Source organism: Carex rostrata, chromosome 16 (genome assembly GCF_964058835.1).
Source record: "Carex rostrata chromosome 16, lpCarRost1.2, whole genome shotgun sequence".
In the NCBI taxonomy this organism is placed as follows: Eukaryota; Viridiplantae; Streptophyta; class Magnoliopsida; order Poales; family Cyperaceae; genus Carex; species Carex rostrata.
In genome coordinates, this window is record NC_135933.1 from 6,992,019 (window position 1) to 7,011,029 (window position 19,011).

The 19,011-nt window shown below is 33.0% G+C and overlaps 1 protein-coding gene and 1 pseudogene across 1 annotated transcript; one reads left to right on the forward strand and one right to left on the reverse strand.

Moving 5' to 3' along the window:
• Positions 1–6,937: 6,937 nt before the first annotated feature.
• LOC144567737 (NADPH-dependent aldehyde reductase-like protein, chloroplastic pseudogene) lies at positions 6,938–7,900 on the reverse strand (annotated as a pseudogene).
• A 9,242-nt stretch (positions 7,901–17,142) lies between these two features.
• On the forward strand, positions 17,143–17,945 carry LOC144567738 (uncharacterized). Its single transcript, XM_078317900.1, has one exon. The coding sequence runs from the start codon at positions 17,180–17,182 to the stop codon at positions 17,723–17,725; it is 546 nt and encodes a 181-aa protein (XP_078174026.1). The 5' UTR covers positions 17,143–17,179; the 3' UTR covers positions 17,726–17,945.
• Positions 17,946–19,011: the final 1,066 nt, after the last annotated feature.

Genomic DNA, 19,011 nt, shown 5'->3' on the forward strand with positions numbered 1-19,011 from the left:
AAGTAATCAGATTAACACGTGAATTAGTGAGTTTTCTCTTTCACCTATGCCCCTCTATTTATAGGCATTCGAGGAGGTTCGCAAAAAGACCGAAATACCCCCGAAGTTGCCAAAATTACCATAATGCCCTTTTGTGGCAGTTTTGGGGAGGTATCCAATTTGGATTTTGCTATTTCATATTGGTTGGATTTGTTTAATGGATCCTAAACCCATTAACCCAAAGGAATAGTAAATAGTAACTATCCAAATCAAATACGTATAATTGTCATGTACAATTATATTCGTCTGCGGTTTTCGTTTGGTAATTTTTATACAACATGTCAAACACGTTTATAAACTAACCAGTGTTTCTGTTTGTCATTCTAAATGACGTACAATTAATTACAATTAATTATATCAAGTATAACTAATTAGAACCATTAGTTTTTGCTTTGTCATTTTACACGACAAATATAATTTAATTATAACACGTATAATTTAATTATAACCATCTTAATATTAATTATAATCAATTTATAATTAATCAGTAAGATTCTCTGAATAGCTCCTTTATGGTGTGACCCAATAGGATCTGTGTTATGTTGGTAAATAGAGTTAAAACTGTTTTAACTTCTATAATCATGAGCGGCATCTGGCAGTATACATCATGACCATCCAATTACACAGATGATGCTGTACTGTACAATATCACGATCCAGTAAACAATTTACTTGTGTCTGTTCTTCTGTCTCATAGCTATCAGATCAGTTTCAAGGTAGATGTGTGTCATCCTTGTTAACTGAATCTTTTCTTGATATTGAGTAGACTATCAAATATAATTACTCTTGTAATTATACCGCATGCAGATAATCTAACTCTACCAAGGGGCCCAGTGATGCTATAGCTCGTATAAAATACGAGGGACAAATAGTATTCTTGGTAAACAATCACTTCCTTAGCTAAGCTATACATATGGAAATGCTACCGTTATGACTGTTTTTTACGGACAGCGTTAGATAACACTCACACATACACATCTCTTAGCTAGAACGATGAATACCTCATACTGTAGAACTTTACACTAAATGAAAACATTAATGACACGAACACAATTCTATTCAATGTTTCATTCGAGGTCTGTCAAATATTATGTTCCTAGAACATGTATCTATGTGATTAAAATGACATCTCGTGTCTATGGTTTGTAAAACTTAACCATTTTTTAATCCACATACTAACCTAGTAACGGTTAATTAGTGTTCCTGCTAATTACCTTGGTTAGTGACTTCTTAAGAATATACATCATCTTAATTATGGAGTTTCACAATTCCAGTCATGAACTCAAAATGATCCATAATACAATAATATTCAAGGCAACAAATGATATATAATTAAACATTCAATTCATGAACAAAGCTTTATGATAAATTATCGTATTATTGACTTCTAGATTATTACAAACTAACAGCATGATGTTTGGCATGCCACCTGTGCACTGAAAAATACTTTCCCTTTACTTTTTGACATATGTGTTACCCCTATGATTACACTTCAAGAAACTGTCCTGTCTCAAGGATCTCTTATCAGATTTAGACGAGAATTGGGAGGTGTTCTCTTACACGATTGGTCTCAATTGCTGCATATCATAAGTAATGTATCCTTCACACATGAACAAGATAGTATATCCTGGAGTTGGGAATCCACTGGTAGATTTACCGTTGATGTGATTATTACAATACAAGTAATAAATCCTAGTTGATACTCAATTTGGTTGCAAGTGTACAACCTTGTCAAGTAGTACTTAGGGATCGTCTCCACCGGGACAAGTTGGAATATTAACTCTAACCTAACAATTTAATTTAGTAAAAGCGAAATAAAAAGGTTTTGTGTTTGTTCAAGTGGTTTGTTTGATAGTGATCAAACTGAATTAAACTAAAGTCTTAAGGCGAAATTCGATTTTTAACAAGAATGAGAAATTAGGGTTTCTTAGGATTCCTATCCACTAGTGTTATGATTAATTGGTTTATTAAATTTGTTCTATAATCATGAAGGCACAGTTGGATGTTATAGGTACAAAGTGATATCTCTATATTAATACCATCTTTAAATTAGAATAAACGTCACCTTTCGGTACTTGGCTACTCTAATCTAAAGTCATTAAGTTCTTACTGTCCCAATTGATCTAGAAAACCGTCTTTCACCTCTCGGTACTTGGCACAATTTATCTAAACTATTGGGTAAAGCCCGTATAAGACAAGCGTCACCTCTCGGTACTTAGCCTATCAAATACCCTATTCCTTATGGTCTGGACCTAATATTCAATTTCTCAATTGCAAATACCAAATCCTAGGATTTCATGCGATTTCGATTAAGTCTTCACAATCAATTAAAATAAAGAATAGATCATAACAAAGAACAAGAATATATAAAATAAAACTAACTAAATCATAACAAAAGTTTCAAGTACAACCTTAATCAACCCTAGAAAAGCCTTTAGCTAGTCATGGCTAAGACACAAATGAAATCAAAAAGAGTAAAAGAGTTACAAAGGAAAGAAAATAATAAAACCGATTGATCAATGATCTCTTTTCTCCCTTCTTCTCTCTTCTTGCTTTTCCTTTATTTTCCTTGTTCAAAACCAGAAATTCTCTCCCTAAAAATCGTCCTCAATCTGTTCTACAGGTCCCCTTTTATAACCCCTTGTAAAACCTAGAAATAACTAACTAAAAATAGCAAATTCGGGCTCTGAACCGCCTTATTGCGGGCCGCAATGAGTGGAGGCAGTTAACAGACTGTGCAGAAAAATCTGGAGAGGTCATTGCGGGCCGCAATAAAAGTCCTTGCAGGCCACAATAAAGGTCCTTGCGGGCCGCAATAAAGGTCCTTGCGGGCCGCAATAAAAGTTCAGAAAATGCTGTCTGAAAGCTGGCTCTGTCTGATAATGTTGCGGCCCACAATAACTTCATTTCGGTCCGCAATAAATGTGAAAGATGCTCCAAATTTCGTGTTGACTTGCTACAAATCACCCGTTTTGCTCCGTTAAGCTCTGAGCACTTGATTACCTGCAAAATAAACATAACTAGGAAAGTAACTTGAACTTTTGGACATTTCTAACCTAATCAAACCTAATTTAATCAAAACTCGGCTTAATTTACATAACAAACCCTAGGTTTCAATAGATACAATTTCGGCTTATCAACCGTTCGATCCATGTACCATTTTCTCAATTTTTGAGGGGTGCTGCCACCTCATACTCTGACCTGGTGGAATCTCCCGGTTCCCCCAAAAATTAAAGCATTCATGTGGTTAGTTACCAAACATAGAATTCTCACAAATTTTTTTTTGCAAAACAAAGGGTGGACAGGAGATATTATATGCCAATTCTGTACTTGTAATGAGACCTCTAATCATCTATTCTTTAGATGTTTTTATGCTAAACAGGTGTGGGCTTGGATGGGATCTTGCCGCCAGTTTTATCAGCAATGGGAATCAGTAGAGGATCTCATAAACTTTGCATCTAATCTACCCAAATGTTTGAAAATTGCTTTTCTTATAATAGCTTGTGCAGTTGTGTGGAGTATTTGGAAACATCGTAATGATTTGTGTTTCAATAACACCAGAATTTACACAGCACGCAATTTGATCTTACAAATTCTATCTCTTGTGGATTATTTGACAGGTAATGCTAAGGAAGAGATCCGAACAGCAGTGCAGGACTGGGTTCCACAGGATATTGATGCAATACCTTTGCAGGTGGTGGATCCAGATGATGTCTTGATGCTGGAATGGGTTACTGGCACTGAAGATGAAGTCTGAAGGCTGTTTTACTTTTTATGTTCTTATCAAACTTATCTGCAAGCTTGCTTTTTGTTGTGATATATTAAGCTTGCTGCCTATTTCTACTTGGGTTATTTTGAGTGCCTGCGTGCACTATAATATTGCTTTTGTTAGGCCTTATTATCTGCTTAATTGGGATGCTTCGCTGGGCACGTTTAAACATTGATCTTTGCTTGTAATTTACCAGTTTCATATATATGAAACGGGCATATGCCTTTTTTACAAAAAAAAAATCATTATTTAAAAAAAGTTGATTCAAAGAAGAATACTAAGAGAAAGGGAATGTAGGACAATTAATTAGTAAAAAGTTCTAAAACTGTTAATTATCTAAAAGTAGAGAATTTGATTATTTTTCATGACTTTACAACATCTGCCAAACAAGAAGAATACTAATATGTTATTCTTATAAAATATTGAATCAACGAAATAAAGACAATCTATTTCCTTGATCCAACAATATTCCGAAAAAAAATGTATGTCGTGGTATTTTCAACAATATTCCCTAAAGCCTAAACCCTAAAAAAATACATTTTGTTATTTTTAATAGTAGGTTATTATTTTAAAATTTTAGATTTTATTTATGATTTCTATTATAGTTTTCTCCCTTTTTATATTTTATTGATGTTTGAAAATATTTAAAAATGTTTTATTCATGCTTTTATTATCGATGAAAATATTATTGGTTTAGAATAGGACAACAACACTTAATGGACAACGAATTTTATTATTTCACTTTAAATACTATGTGATATACTTAGACAACGGTTTGATTCTCTCTCACGACTTCGCAGCTTCTGCAAATATTTTCAAAAAAAAAAAAGATATACAGAGACAACGGCTTAATATTATGGGTGTCCTCTATTATAGGAATCCAAAATCAAAATCCAATAGGAATTATGTTGTGACTTGAATTTGGGAGGAGAGGGATGTGTGTAATCTGTGTGCCTATGTATTTGTACTAAAATATAATTTAGTGATATTATTATTATAATTAATTATTAGCCAATTTATATATCTATTTTTTATATTCAACATCATATTCATTATTCTTGGAGTTGGAATAATATGGTTACAAAAATAAGTACAGATGAAAAATATATTGGATGAAAAAAAAACACAATTGGAAATGATAGATCGGTGATTGTTTAAGATATATCTTGTTTTAAAACATAATGACATATATATTTGAGTGGATAAAATGTAACACAGTAACAAGTCAACATGTCTATAGCATCATTATATTTTGGTTAATTGAATTCTAATTGTTTTTATGAATATTACAACTGTCATTGATCAAAATACAAACTATAATAAATAATCAGGTCAATGAAAATCATATAGACAATATATTATATATATACTAGTATCGTACCCGTGCGTTACAACGGGAACATATTATAAGATTGAATAGAATATAAAGAGAACTTTTGTTTGACATTCACACAAAATTAAGAAAAATATATTTAAATAAATATAAAAGACACAAATGAGAAAAAATAGATATCCAAATAATTAATAAATAACAATAAAAGAAACAACAACAAATGAAAAAAAAGGGATCAAATATAATATGAAATTTTTTTAAGTATCGTTGTGATTTAATATCTAATTTTCTCTACAAGCAAGAATAAGTTATTAAATGATTTAGAGGAGAAATAATATGTAAATAAACAAAATTAAGAAAGATATGATTAAATTATTCAAATAAGGATTTTCTCTACATATATATTCAGATCGGAAAGATATGATTGTTTCCATCAGCACAAGATATGCTATTCATCTATTCACAAAAATACAGTAGCCCTAAACAAAATCTGGAAATATATTATAGTTTTCATTTTCATTGTCGAAACTATGGAGGAAGATGAGAAATGAAATGGAGAAAACAGAGAAATAAGGAAATAATTTAATTGTAAAGATTGAAAATAGTTGTAAAGAGAAATAAGAATTACAATAGCCTGGAATCACCTCCCGAAAACTCAAACCAAACGCCCCCTTAAGGAGATGCTAAGGAGGCGAATCGCTTAAGGAGGGGGGAGACCCTACTTAAAGTTTTTGTCTAAGGAGATGCCTTAAGCTCTTCTAAGGACGGACTGTTCAGTAGGATTAGAGAGGTAAGGAGCTATAAGGAAGCTAAAGCTGATCTGCCGAACAGGTAGAAGGAATAGCTGAACCGCAACTACAGTTTTTGTAGCATTCAAACAGAACTATGTCAACTATCTATGTAATTTATTTTGTTGTACTGTTTTTATTATGTCCTTACAACTTATTCATTATCACTATGTATAAAAAATATTTTATACACTTTTCTCTCCGTATTGGAAAAAAATTGTTGAAGCGTAGCGAGGCCTCTGGCTAGTATTCATTCAAGCTTCGATTTGAATGACCTTGTACTATATAAAAACTAGACTTCATAAGGTTATATTTGATATGATGTTTTTCTCATATGTACTGTGAGAGAAATTTATATATTTTTTTGAAAGAAACTCTCCCGACGTTCAATTGAGAAAGAAATTAAATATACTGTCCAATAGATACTTAAAATTTCTGTATGGATGTTAGTTATAAGAAATCATACAAAATCAATAATGCAAGCTCATTGTTTCTCTTAGTTTTTCTTTCTTTATCCTATTAGTTTTTCTCTGTATATCTTCCTTTATTCTTCTAATTTCTCCAAATATGCTCTTCAAAACTGAATCAAATTCATTCTTCATTCTTATCTGCACAGAGTGAAGCAAATAATTTGAAAAATCTATTCAAAGGTTTTTTTTTTAAGGTCAATCTATTTTTTGTTTTTTTTTTTACATTAAAAACCCATAGGTTGTCGTTGATATAGCAAGTACATGAGTGCTGTTACAGCAGTTGCAATGAATAGATAACATGGTGCAGCAGAAAACTGAAATAAAGGGGTCTGATTAACAGTGAGTGAAGGCCTTAGGATCCATTGCACACATTTTAAACCAAATCTTCTGAAAACAGCATAACTCAGATTAACAGTGAGTGAAGGTTAATCTATAATCTATTCAGAAATTGATCTGGTAGAGATTACTAGGCGCAATCATGCACAATGATTATTGCAAAGCATGAAAGTAAATAGATATTCTTCAAATCAGCCTGCGCATACTATGGAACTTATATCGACTAATCTCTGAATAATTTTTTTATTCTATTTTACAAAATAAAAGAAAACAACATATTCATATAATTTAAAGTTCAGCATTCATCCAACATCATCAAGTTGCTCAAACAAAACCACCGTTGACTCGTATAACCTGACCATTGACCCATCCAGCCGCCTCGCTCACCAGAAACCCAACAACCGGCGCAATGTCGGTGGTCTCGCCAATTCGGCCTGAGCTCCTCTCAGTCACTTTTTTCACAAAATCCTCATCCTTCCCCCCAAAAAACAAATCTGTCTTTACGGGGCCAGGTGCCACGACATTTGCTGTGACACCTGTCCCTTGTAACTCCTTGGCAAGGATCTTTGTCATTGTCTCTACTGCTGCATTTGTGGCCGTATATGCACCATATCCAGGGAGCAATGTTCCCATGATAGATGACGAAAAGGTCACAATTCGACCCCAGCCGTTACTCGGCAACCGTTTAGCTGCCTCCCGACACAACAGAAAGGTGCCACGCGCATTAACACGAAACATCTCATCAAAGTCTTCAATAGTTGTATCGGCAATTAACGGATATTTAGGGTTTAAAATACCAGCACATGCAACGAGTATGTGGGCTTGGCTTCCGAATGCCTGTTCAGCTCTGTCAAACATGGCCCGAACAGCATCTGGATCCGAAACGTCACCTTGAACAGTAACGGCGCAAGGCGTGTCAGTTGAACCGCTGTAGTGGGAATTGAGCTCTGCTGCTAGGCTATCAGCCTGGGCAGAGTTGGATGCATAATTAAGGACCAGGCGTGCACCGATGGATGCCAGGTGCATGGAGATTTCCCGGCCAATGCCACGTGATGCGCCGGTTACAACTGCGATGCGGTTTTCAAGTGGCTTAGCAACCAGGTGAGAAGTATCTGTTGCCATTTTATCGGTTTTGGAGCGTTACTTTAAGAATTTGTTGGTGTTAATGGAGCTATAATGATTGGTGTTATGTAGAAACAGATTTATTAGTTGCTAATAAATCGTCACGGATGATATAACCTGGCACTCTGAATTTTCTAAGTCAAGTTTGAATTTTTGAAGTTTGGATATTCTGTGACAGTTTTCAACCGTGGCGTTTCATGTGTGAGATCATGACAAGTATTCTGGAATTCATACACCTCATTTAATTTGCTTGAACGCCATTCATAAGCTTATGAATTGATCAGCGCATCCAGCAGTTTTATACCGCACAGTGTTGCTTGTGGCATCTGCCACAGGAAACCCAAATTAGAGGCATCCGTTGCCAATTTGATGACTTACTGATCAATTATCTTTCGTCTTTTACCCAGCGTCCGCCAACTCAACCAAAGCATTATACTTTCGCTTAAACAAATTGAAATCAATAATACATCCCGTCGGAATCAATTATACGGAAATCGATAATAACACAATTTTTTTTCTTAATTTTCCCCTGCTTTGAGTATTTCAAACGAGCAAATCAACGATATTATATGTGTATAACTAACTGCCAAATGTTTACGTATCAATTCTCGCAGTACACCTGTAGATACGGCTTGTTATCGGGCCTCCGTCATCAATGAAAAATTGAAAAGTAACATAATCATTTTATTAATTAAGAAAATTGCAAACCACACGAACACTTTCAATATCGCAATTTTCGTAAAATAATGACCCATTTTCTGCACAGCCCTAGGCCCAATGACCCAGTCAATGGGCCGCGCATAGTTGGCCCAAATTTTGTCTCTGTTTGTTTTTTGGGTTAGTATTTGTTTTTTTTTGGGTTTTTTCTTTTGTTTTTACTTCACTCCGAAGCATAAAGTTATTAGATTAATGCTCTGGTATGCTCTTTGACAAAATCAACGCTGCAAAATAATTATTAAACATATATTTTTTTCCCTTTATGACTACTGTTAAATCAAACTTAGAGTTTTCAGGTTTCTGCTTAATTCTTAATCCCTTAAGAGTTAAGACAGAAAATGGAAGAAGCAGTTCCGCCTGCATCATCATTAAACTAGTTCATTTAATTAATCCAATAAATGATTAATTAAAATAACTAATAGAGAAACTTTTCTAATTACTTTAGAATAAATTGGAAGTATAGTAAAATTCACATAAAAAATACACAAACACAAAAATCTAACTTTCTCTTAGTATATTATATATACATACTGATGGGATTAAAATAAAAGAAAAATATGTGACAATGAAATTATTGAGTAATGGAATATATATTGATCTTATACATTGAGAATAGATCGATACGGTTCAGAAACGGGTCAAATTGAACCTAAAACTGGAAAAAAATGCGACTAAAATAAGAATCGCAGAAGAAAAACAGAGGACCTATTAGCTCCCTTCCGGATGGTAGCGGATCCCTAAGTATCGATGTTTCTGGGCGCTGGCGGGTCAGATAGCGTGGGCAAAATGGGTTATGCTGAATCCTACACGTGTATGATTAGAGTATGGTCCTAACTGTTTCATGCGCAGTTTTCAGTCAGTATATTCATTTAGTCCATAATACATAGAACTGTTGGACTTCTGTAGAATTCATATTTCATCCTATTAGAAAGATTTTAATTTGTATTTTTTACATATTAAATTATTTTTGTTTGAAAATTTGTAATTAAGTTTGCTTATTAAAAAACTTGAATTGTTTGATATAGTCATAGTCTATTTTCAGACAGTGATCTGAAAAAGTACGTTTCAAGTTAGTGAACGTATATATTCAACAAATTAACATGAAAACAATCATTTCAATCCAAGAGTCTTCCGCTACAAGATATTTCGTGATTTCATATAACTCAAGAATAACATTATTCTTTTGAACTATTAGATATTTGACTGGATCAAAAATAGTACTAACTCACTATTCTTTATTTGTCTTATATAAGTTAACTCACTATTATACTAATTCAATCAAAAATTAAGTTAGCTACTATTTTTAAACTTGAGATTAATTCTATTCGTCCTCTATTTCTTGTTTCATCCAAATGTTGGTACCAATATGAATTTCTTAATTCTCAATCCCTCAGTGGAGGTTGCTGAACGAGCTCCATGTGTATAATTTATGGACCAGCTTATCAAGGAAAGATTAAATTATGCAACGACGCGTATCACGCGGAAGTACGTAGTAAAGTTGGTACAACTAATTCTGAAGATAAAGTTATAAGAAAAAAAAAAGTTTTGAAGAGAAAGTGACTGTCCAAATCTCCCGTTGACAAACTCTAGCACTGGGTAAAGTAATTAGCAACTTTATTTATTCTTTTGACAGAGGTCATATTTACTTTACCTCGCCTTCACGTAGAGAATTTTAAATTTATAAAATTAATAAAAATATATAAAAAATGAATAAACAACGGCAGTATTTAACACCATATAAAGAACTGAATCATTAACTTGATTTCTTTAAATACTTCTAAAAACTAAATAAATAATTCAGTTCCTTTAATGTATCTTCTCATGATCTTATCTAAAAACTGAGTTGTTTTGTAGAAGGATTATGAATGAATCATACCTTTAAATTATGTAGAAGAGATAATAAAATAGTGATGCAGGAGTTACCAACTGGAAGCTACTACCATGTTTTTCAAAAAAAAAAAAAAAAAAAAGGTCCTCCCATAATAATCCTCACAACCCTCCTCTTATTTCTAAAATGTTTCTTCAAAATTGATTGTGAGATCGAAATTCTCAAACAATCAAGCCATTTTCGATATTATTTTTAATAAATTCCTGTAAATGAAAATTTGTACTCCACGTAGCTAGGTTTGAAAATTGACTAGACGACCAGAGAATATACGAAATGTCTTTTTTTTTTTGAAAACCTGGCAGTAGCTGCCATGTGCTTTATTGAATGAAATATTTACACATACATTGTTTTTGGACCATTTAGATTAGAGATAGGTCCGAATTCTTAGCCAGAGATTAAAGAAATACTATTAGCAGTATTTTAGCCATAACCTCCTATCATGCAATACTCTGTAAGCAATCGAGTCTGGTCTCGAAACTGCATCCCTGAAAATAACCTCATTTCTGTACTTCCAGATGTGCCAAGCCGTGCAAATGAATGTAGCCATCCATTCCTTGAACATCATGCCTCCTTGAGCTTGTACCATTTCAATTCTTAGATTGACACAAAGCGCAGAGTCTCAGCGCGCCAAATTCGGATCCAATCAATTGCGACTTGAATTATAAAAATAATTATATTGGTGGAGTTCCCACCAAGCAATCTCATATGGTCGATGACATAATTTTACATTTAAGGTTGCATATATATATATTTACCAATTATGCTGATATATATGATGGAATGATTTATAAGTTTATAAAATAATTAATGTGGCCACGGATTACATGTGCGTGTTTGTTAGGTAGTGCAAATGACCTAAGAAGGTAAAGAAACTTTTATAAGTTAATTGCTATCATATTCATTAAAATTTGCAAACTTCTTATTCTTTTCATCAAAACGTTAAAACAAAGTTGCTCATTAAAATTCGGCATTTTTCTGTTGTTTATTTCTCTTCATTAAAATATCATTATTATTTTTAAAATTTTAAATTGACTCATTTATCCGTTTGCTAGGAGGGAATAGATTTTTTATTATTTTCAACATGACCAAACAAGAGGGAGGTTCTATTGGCGCATAAAAGGTTGGGGGATGGGAGATCACAAAGAGCCATTGTTATGTAGTCATGACTTGAAGTAATATTAGAGTATTTTCAAGTTCAATTCTGACTGCACTTAATTCTTAAAGTTATTAGATTGACTTCAAACAAAAAATTCAAGCTCCTTAAACCGATCTATATCATAAGTTGTAGGTTTACATGTAATTTTTATAAATTTTCGGATTAATTCAGTATAAAATCAAATGATAAAAAATAATAAAAAACTCATGGATGTGTTAAAATTAATTTAAATATTTTTTTTTATTGCTTGACTTTATACTAAATTAATTCAAAATTTGTAATTTTTATATGCAAACACATCACTTGTGAAGTACATAGGTTAGTCTCAATAATTTAAATTTATTATATGAAATCAATTCCATAATTTTTGAAATTATACTCACCAAATTTCTTGATGAACTTAAGAACACTCGAGTTCCACACGCAAATCTGATTACAGAATAATATATTGAAGTATTGCTTCTTCTTTTCTTCGTGTATTTCACCTGTTTTCTCATGTTAAAAAAGGGTGAATTGCACGTATACCCCTCTATAAACTTCAAAAACTCATTGATCCATTTTATTTTCTTTTATAATAAACTTATTTTAAATTTATGAAATACACCTTTTATCATTTATCAATAACATAAAAAAATATGTAGTATGTTTAAGAAAAATGTCGGTCTTATAATTGATTAATTTCCCAGGACAAATAGTTCATTTCTCAACTTATGATACATATATAAGGGTATATCAAAATGTCACCACATATACGCTAAAACTTAAAAGTAAAAAAAAAAATGAACCATTTGTCCTAAAAGACCGATCAAATCTAAGATCGACATTTTTCTTAAACATGCAACATTTTTTTTATGCTTTTAATAAAGGGTATGTCACACCCCCGATCAGGAGGTGCGACGATCCTACCGCTTCTATTTTCCATAACAATTTACGTAACACAAGACATGGATCTTTTTATGCATTGCCAATAGCATCCATTATAAATTTGCCACATCCCAAATAATTAACAATAATTATCTGATATTTTATAGTGGATGATACTAGAGATATACTCTCTGCAACCTGTCAGATATAATAAACCCAAATCCCATATCTTTAGGTGGCCCTACTGTCAATTACCCAGAAACGCTCTTTATCTTTGTATAATAAACCTGTAACCCACAAGGGGAAACAAGTGAGAAATAATAAATTATTTCTCAGTGCTGATTGTCACTTAGATTATTGGATTCGAAGGAAATCCATATTCAGAATGAAATCACCGCACGAGAAATAAACAGTTTATTTCATAATGACGAATGCAAATGTTCAATAACAGTATCAAATTGAACAACAAAAAATACATAAATAAATTAGAAGTCTAAGAATCTTATCAGAATAAATAGTTTGGATCAAAATCTTTTAATTCTTTTAAATCTGGTAATGTTTAGAATCTAATCTTTACAACCACTAACTCTGGTAATGTTTGATTCCTTAACTTTACAATTTCTAGTCCTGTAACACTGATAGATACCATAACATGTACTTGTCGTGTCAGAGCTTATACCGTTTTAACTATCCTGACAACTTGTTAACAGAAACAATACAAAATCAATATCACAATACTGTCATTATCAGAAAGAAAATCAATGATAAGACAGTTACCACAGTTTATTAGTCTCACTGTCACAATTCACAATTTATTCAATATCCCCTACCCAATCAGTACTGGGTTCAGTTGGGGCCATTCACCATATGCGCATAAGGGTCCTGGAGTAAAGTCTAGTAGCTTACTAGACTTTACGATATATTAATCCTTTTTCTCCACTATATGGAGGTTCAAGGATTACAGTATTAAATATTCAATCACTGTGGTCTCAATCAATCATTTGCAATAAGAATTATCCAATCGATAAATAATATCAACATGACAGTCAACAGACTTACCTGTAATTCAGTTTCAATTGTATTGGACTATGCATATGATGCAACAGTTTAATCAATGCAGTCAATCAAATATTCAAAATGCATAGCGAGTTACGATTTAATTCCTAGTCATGAATCTCAGACTAATCCAATAACCTCGCACTTGATATCGTAGGGCAATCAAGCGAAGTCGCTATCAGTCTGTTCGTCCTGAACATTCAATCTTATATGTCTTTATTGTAATTATTTCCTATTCAGAATAGTACATATATTTTAGTCAATCCATATAACAATTTATTATAACATAACAATATACGTGTTATAATATTTAAATCCAATTATGTCTTATTTAGCCGAGCCTAAATCCCAGTTCAAATGAATTTCCAATTTTCTTTACAATCACCCTGAAAATTATATAGATATACCAGTAACTGAATTCATCTGATACAGATAAATACTATTTTTTCAGATTATATCGAACATTCCGCAAACCACTTAGCAAGACATTAGGAAGCAATTTAAACCACAGTTCGATACCAAAAATATACGGTTACAGTTGACCTCTAAACCCAAGTCCGGGAATCAAGTCAATACAATAATTATCAGTTATTGATTTAATTAAAGAGCATAGGAGAAAAATAGAGGCCTTAAGCAATTTGATTGGAATACACTAATAAACAAGTTTTTAACTAAATTCCCACAAAATTTTAGCTTGTTTTATCCATTCTGTTAAATCAATATTCCTTGAAATATATATTATATAGTTATTAACCCAATGATCCTTTTAATTTCTTTAGCAAGTTTACTTGTTGATTTTCAGATTTGATCAAAATCCTAATTCGGATTAAAGAAGAACAATATATATAGTGGAAGACAAGAACTACCTAGTGCCAACTTTAATTTCCAAGAAGAACAAAGATTGAAAAACCAATCCAATTACTAAGTTTTTCAGGTGGCTAGTTCAAATCGATAGATTCTTCTCTGTTGCCTCACGGAAAAAAAAAAAAACAAATAAAAATATAAATGAAAGTGGCTAGCTAGTTTAAAAGAGAGAAAGAGTAAGACCATTTAATCAAGAGGAATTAAGATGGGGGTGTCAACCAGCGGCTCACGCGTGGCTTTAATGCCACGTTACCCAATTTGTTTTTTGTGTGTGTTAATTTTTCATTTTCTCATAATAATCCTATAAATTTTCAAACTTGGCAAATTAGCTCAATTACATAAAAGAAGATTATAAGTATTTTCAAATATTAGCTTCCTATTATATCTATCTCGTACCAATTCTAAATTTCAAATATTTGTTTCTAAATATTTCATTATACATATTTAATTTATCTCAGTTATATATATTTTCAGATAATCTATTTATCACATTTCACTTTAATTTTATTTAATTATCTTGCTCGTCTATTCATAAAATACTATTTGTTCGTTACATGTTACCTATGATTAAAAGATACATTCAATTTTTTTTGTATATTTCTTTCAATTATTAATTTTTTATACGCATTTTGCATAATGTTACAGGGTAAAATGAGTTTTTACATAAAAGACAATAAATGAGTAAATTTGTAAGTTTTTGAAGTTTAAAGGGGGAATATGTAATTTTAAAGTTTAGAGAGAAAAATATGTAATTCTGAAGTTTTTGAGGGATATACGTGAAATTCCCCCTAAAAGAAGACGGGCCTTCATCTCTAGAGCATGCATGGGTAAATTGATCAGCTCAAGCTGACTTTTTTTATGTAATAAATATAAAATTAGAGATTGAACTTGTAAAAAACGTTAAACAATTGTGAAATTTGAGAAGCATAATATAATAATATCTCGATAATAACCTTCTTTTTTCTGACACAAACAAGAAAAAAAAAAGAGAGAATGGATTGGATTTTCAAATCCCGTTTCTAAGAAAAACATGACTTTTTAATCCCGTCACAACTCAAAAGGTTAATTTTTTCTTTTCTTTTAAAAAAAATAAATAAAGAAAAGGACCGGACTTTGAGATCACGATCCTTGGCTTACGATAACACGGACTTCGAGAAAAGGACTGGACTTTCAAATCAAGGCCCTCATTTTTCCTTTTTTTTTGCTCAATCAAAAATGTATATGATTTGGGATTTTAAATTTTGTCTTCATAAATACCGAAATTTATCCAGCATTTTCTCTTTCTAGATATATATTTTGAAATTTTACATTAAAGGAAGGAAATCAATTAATCTAAGGATTCTACACAATCCAATAACAATGTTTTCTTCATAGCCAAAAGACAGTAATTTTTTGTTAATAAATATAAAATTTGATCTCTACAAAATTTTGATATGAAGATCACAATAAGTGGCTGAGATGGTTCGTTGCACCGGTCCATCCGTTAAGGGTCAGCTCCAGAAGAAGGAAGTGGAGGGAAAGGAAGAGGAAGGTGGGGGAAATATTGACATGTTACTCGCTCCACAAGAAAAAACACGGAAGAGGAAAGTAACGAGGCAGAGGAACTTTATTACTCTAGACCCATTAATTTCGTCCCTCCCAAATCGGGGAGTAGCAGAGGGAAAAGGGGCCCCACCAGCGTATCTACCAGTAATATCCTTCCTGCCTCCGTCGAATTTTGTTGATGTGAGGGTAAATTAGTAATTTTAGGTAAAATATAAGTTAAATTAAAAAAAATATCCAGTTCCTCCCTTTTCTCGATATGCTTTTCTGGAGCAAGTAAACATCTTAAAATTTCCCCTCTCCCTCCCGTCTTCTCCCTTCCCGTCCTCTCCCCTCCCCTCCCCTCCCTTCCCCCTCTACTTAAACTTCTGAAACACAGCCTAAGGGATTTTATTTTAGACCACTCTGTTTAGAGGGTCAATGCAAGGAGGGTGGTGTAGTAATTTGATTCATATATAATTTGAATAAGAATATTAAATTCTAAATATTTTTAGTGTATACCTATAAATTAACTCTCTCTCTCTTTTTCTGAGAATCAAATTTATTGACAAGTACCTTATATAATTAATGTACACAGGACAGTAAACACTAAACAATATATATGAAATATATTTTAGCCAACAAAAATATTAACATATCGTAGTTAAATGACATTTTCCCTTTAAAATAGTGTCCAAAGTAGTTGATTTTATTTCTTAGAAAAGTTAGAAAAAAAAATTCCTCTTCTCTCTCCCAATAACCAATCACCATGATTTGAATATATACAAGAGTAAGTAGCTCATTATATACTGTCACGCACCCCATGAGTTTAGTGAAAATTAATGTCGTCTCAATTAATTTATGTCAATTAAAGCTTACACAAATTACTTAATTAATTGGACAACAGTTTGCTAAATATAGAATAATCAAACCAATATATTGAACTCCAATACAACAGTATATTAGATTGTTTGTTTGTCACTAATATCACTGATGTAACACCAATTGTGTTTAAAAAACAAAGCAGCAATAAACAACTATTTTTTAACACCTGGAGGGATTGTGGCAACTTTAGTCAAGATAAGGCACTATCTATCATTAACAAGTCACACCATTCACACCACCAATTATTTTTCACCTACTATTTGCATGGTCCTAGCTAAACCTCTATAAATACCTTGCGTTGCTTCAACTCACAACCATCAAGCAAATTAAGCACACTTATTCCACAGTCCTCACTAGCTAAACCAAGCACAAATGGCTTACACTAAAGTTGTAGCTATTGCCTTGATAGCTCTTTTTTGCATAGGCTTGTCCAATGCAGCTAGATTAGGAATTTCAGGTGGTGGTGGAGGTGGTGGTGGAGGTGGAGGTGGAGGCGGTGGTGGTTATGGCCATAATGGTGGTTCTGGCTATGGCTCTGGCTCGGGCTATGGAGAAGGCGGGGGCTCAGGAGGAGCCGCAGGTGGATATGGTAGAGGCGGCGGCGGCGGTGGTGGTGGAGGTGGTGGCGAAGGTCATGGTGATGGTTATGGATCCGGAAGTGGGAACGGATCTGGATCAGGGTATGGTGTGGGTGGCGGTGCCTCTGGTGGAGGCGGCGGAAGTGGTGGTGGTAGTGGGTCGGGCTATGGATCGGGTTATGGATCTGGATATGGGGAAGGTGGTGGCAATGCAGAAGGATATGGTAGAGGTGGCGGTGGTGGTGGCGGCGGCGGTGAAGGATATGGATCAGGTTCTGGATCAGGGTACGGATCAGGTTATGGATCCGGGTATGGCAGTGGTGCTGGAGGCCATCCTTGAGATATTATAAACCTATAATGTGGATAATGTATTTGCACATACTGCATGAAAGTATAAAACCTTATAATTCATGTTACAGGCTAATAAATATATAATTGATAGAAGTAAATAAGTGGAGATATTTCATATCATGAGATTAGAAAGAATAAAAGAGGTTGTTTTGTCAGTTTGGACAGTTTGGAGCTGTGTAATTATCTTACCTAATATTAATTATTGTAAAGTAGTGTGTAATGCTATATCAGTATCATCTGTCTATATATTCCCTGAATAGTTCAACGGTGAGTTTGTGTAATTCTATAATGCAGTACGTATATATATGTATATAGGAGACATGCATCTGACGCATTCTAAATTTTCAACCAAAATTTTCTGCATTATATATCCTGTACCGCAGCGATACGTGGAATTTAGAATATCAGCTGCATAAAAGTAAAAGTTAATAAATTATCTATATTTCAATATACAAGCGTCATTGGTCCCCTTCTTAATTTGTTCCTTTCCCAAAGTCTTGGTGGTTTTCGGATGGGCACTGATGTCAAAATTATAATCTATAAATGTAATCTTTAATGTTGAAAATATTGAGTTTTGAGGAGAGAAAAAATTATTGACAAGTGTTCGAAGTATCTATTTATATTACAAGCTTCAAATAGAGCCGTTCAATTAAATGAAGCGGAAGCTGCTGGAAGGCAGTACTGATTTCTAATTCTAATTTTCTGGGTAGCTTCTTGTGCACAGTAGTGTATCGTTTATTTTCTATTTATTTCAAGTAACAAAAGGAACAGATGTTTTCATCCACTTGATTAAATCATGACCTTAGATCAATAATGATTAATTAAATCTGAGATCTCCTTTATTTTTCAATATTGAAAAATATTTTTCAATTATATGTAAGAAACAGGGGGAGGAGGAACAAAGGACATTTCATGAAAATTTGTTTCATTCTTCGATAAAAGTTTGGCAGGGGTATATATGCAGAAAGAAATGTTAAACCGCAAACCCTCAGAATTCACGAAGGAAAGAAAAAAGAGCTGAAATAAAATCTTTACTAAAAATGGACAACTTGGTGGGGCCTACTCTTGCGGCGCGACAACGAAGCGTCTCATAGTGAAAAATAGAAAAATGGCGCGCTTTTAACCGTTGAATCCAAACCACTGGAGAACAAGAGAGTCTTTGGTTCGTTGGATCTGATGAGTGCCTTTATTCATTTTTTTTCATTACTTTGCTGTTGCGTGGTTTTGTGGACAAATATATAGCATCCGTCAATTAAGTTCACACAGCACAGTGCT